The following is a 3121-nucleotide window of genomic DNA, read 5'->3' as shown; positions in this document are numbered from 1 at the left end:
TTCTTCGTCGTTGGTTTTTTTCACTTGGGCCTTATTGGTCCTATTTTGTATATCTAATAGAACTATCCAGCCCAAGGGTTCGAAGTCCTCTTTTTGGACTGTAGCCCATCTAAGTTTGGCCTGAATGTTATAAGAAAACAATTATTTACAGACCAAAAACTGTTAAATTATATATTGTCGTATTACTAAAAATAACTAACTTTTAAATTTAATAGTCTTTTAAACATATAAATTCAATTAAATTAATGTGCAAATAATTAGTTAAATAAAATATATATTAAAAATAAATTAAATAATATATAATATATATTTAGATATAAATTCATATTAGCCAATTAAAAAGTAAAAACTAATCCTATTCAATTAAATATTGAAATTTGAAAGCAACTTATTAATTAAGTACAAATTCTTAAATGGAGTTCGGAATACTTCATTTTTAGCCTATCAATTTAGGATAAGTCAATAGGGTGAAAAAAAGGGTAAAGTATTAAATTGATTTCTTATGTTGGGCGTCTTTAAGGTTTAAAGTGTCCTATTTGAATTCAAAAATTTTTTATTTAGCATCAATTTAGTCCCACAGTGAGGTCAAACTTAAATAATTAACGAAATGTCCTACATAACAACAGTACAAAAACAAAATCAATAATCTGGAGAACAAGTACAAGCTCAAGAGGCACAAAATCAACAGTTGATATGTAGGACGGTTGATTTTGTGCCTCTTGAGCTTGTACTTGTTCTCCAGATTATTGATTTTGTTTTTGTACTGTTGTTATGTAGGACATTCCGTTAATTATTTAACTTTAACGTCACTGTGGGACTAAATTGATGCTAAATGAAATATTTTTAGATTCAAATAGAACACTTTAAATCTTAAGGATCAAACCAGAATTACGCCCAAATATGGAGAACAATTTAGTAGGGGATAATCATGCATTCATGTCATGGAAGTTAAAGTCAAGGCAAAAACGAAGAAAGAAGTTGGTGGAAAGTATGTTACTAATGTGCATAGAATACATGCATAGAGTTAGAAGTTAGATCCATCCAAAATAGATATTTTATTAGATTAGATTGTGAATCTGCCAAAGTCCCCATGATCTTGGATAGTACAGTATCTATGTATCTATTTCATTGCTGATTGGCCAAACACATTACGTTCATGATTCCCCAATAATCTCCATCAAAACTAACACTAACCATTCATCAAACACCTACAAGGCATAAACAAAATTCACACTTTTACTTCCTTCCTTCTTCAACCCATGGCTGCATCTTTCAGTCTCTCCCACTTCTCACTCTCACTGCCTAACAAGGTCCCAAGAAGAAGAACAACAACATGTGTTTCCATTAGAGCCATGTCAGAAACAACTTCTTCTTCAGAAACAACTTCTTCTTCAGTAACATTTGCAGCTCCACCGAATTTCAAGCCTCCTGAACCAAAACGCTTTGCTGTGAGACCTGACAAGACCGCTGAGGTCTTTGGAGCTGTTCTTCCATTGCTCCTTCGCTTTGCTACTGGTGTTTTTGTTGCTGGGTAAGCGAATTTCTCTCTCAATTTTGTTTCTTTCTTTACAATGTAAATTCAAGTTTCAAATTTTCAACTGAGAAATGGAAATAGTATGAGAAAGCATGCTAATATTTTTTTTATGACATGTGTGGAATTATATAGCATTGGTTAGTTTTAGCAATTTGGGCACTTCAGATAGTTATGCTTTTCATTCTTCACTGTACTGTAATATAATATGAATCTGTATATATTATTTGTCCTTGTTAATTTGTGAAGATATTTCTGAAAGTTTTGAATAAAAATATCTATCATCCTGAGTGACTTTATCTATGATTTGAATATTTTGAAAGTGGCCAAATTTTCTGTCTATGCAGAGCTACCAATTTGTGAAGTTTAAGTTTATTTAAATCAAGTAGAAAATCATAAATAAGAAAAAGCTTATTTTTAATTATAATTTTCCTTATTGAATGCAAAAGGATTCTGCTGAACAATGGAGTGATTCATAATTTCACATTTTGTGTCAATTGAATATAGTTTGTGGTCTAAATACAAAGCAGTGTCTTACAACCTCAACCATAACTTTTGTGCTTATACATTTTGACCTGATTTTATTGAGGGATTTCTAAATGGACTGTGTTATTTTTGCACATATCAAAATATTGGCAGCAATTCCTTTTCTTCTTTTCTTTTTAGATTTTGTCGTGCCATCATTGCAGGTATTCTTTCTCATTTGTTTCAAAGGATGAAATTCCACCAAATCAGTATGCTTTGGAAGTTTCAGGTATCTCCTTCATTTTCTTATATGTTTGATGCTCATTGCAGCATCCTTGTTTACTCAGATCAATTGTTAAATAGAGTTATTTTTCTGGCTGATTGGCAAGTGTATGCCAAATTTCTGGTGGTTTTGGATTTCTAATCTTCCTTAGGGTATCTGCATTGTAAAGATCTTATATCAGCTCATTACTTTGTTTTCACTTGTATATATAGTTCGGAATATTTTCCATAAGTACTCATCCGATATCACAGCATAGTGATATTCAACAAATTCTTTTTTAATAAATAAAATCTTTGTCCTTCATTTACTGATAAATTTTGGTAGTTTGGTTTCAGGCTACAAGGTAAAAGAAACAGGGAAGTTAGGTCCTCGCCCAGAGAAGCCTATTGAGATATACGAATTCGAAGGGTACTATATATTTTCTCTGTCAACAGTTTCTCCATGCTGTGGATTTAGTTATTTTGTATTACTTATTGGATTGGATACTCCAATCTTCCTTTCTTTTACTTCCTTGCTGCTTTGCTCATTGCACCTTTTTTTGGCTTCTACTTTCCACTCTAACGAAAAAACTAATGTCATCTTTTCTTTTCTTTTTTTTTTTTAACTGTAATTATTCACTCTTGTGGATTGGATCCAGCTGTCCATTTTGTCGAAAGGTATGGATTTTTTTTAGTTTGGAAGATCTGTTTTCCTTCCCCCGAAGGATTTATTTATACTATAAATTTGGTCAAAAGATGCAATTTTTGTGTGTACTGATGTGGTAGACTTATCTGCAGGTTAGAGAAATTGTTGCCATTTTGGATCTTGATATTCTTTTTTATCCTTGTCCGAGAAATGGCCCG

At 31.8% G+C, this 3121-nt stretch overlaps 1 protein-coding gene across 1 annotated transcript in view; it reads left to right on the top strand.

Annotated features, from left to right (window-relative positions):
* Positions 1396–3121, top strand: part of LOC107626388 — a gene marked incomplete at its 5' end in the record, with an annotated part of 13735 nt that continues 12009 nt past the window's right edge. The window contains 5 exon segments of the mRNA XM_016329261.2: positions 1396–1531; positions 2221–2285; positions 2615–2687; positions 2917–2935; positions 3056–3121. Coding sequence (XP_016184747.1) covers positions 1396–1531; positions 2221–2285; positions 2615–2687; positions 2917–2935; positions 3056–3121 — 359 coding nt within the window.

This window comes from Arachis ipaensis, chromosome B02 (genome assembly GCF_000816755.2).
Source record: "Arachis ipaensis cultivar K30076 chromosome B02, Araip1.1, whole genome shotgun sequence".
Taxonomy (NCBI): domain Eukaryota; kingdom Viridiplantae; phylum Streptophyta; class Magnoliopsida; order Fabales; family Fabaceae; genus Arachis; species Arachis ipaensis.
The sequence above is the reverse complement of the archived record's forward strand: the minus strand, read 5'-3'. Positions and strand labels throughout refer to the sequence as shown.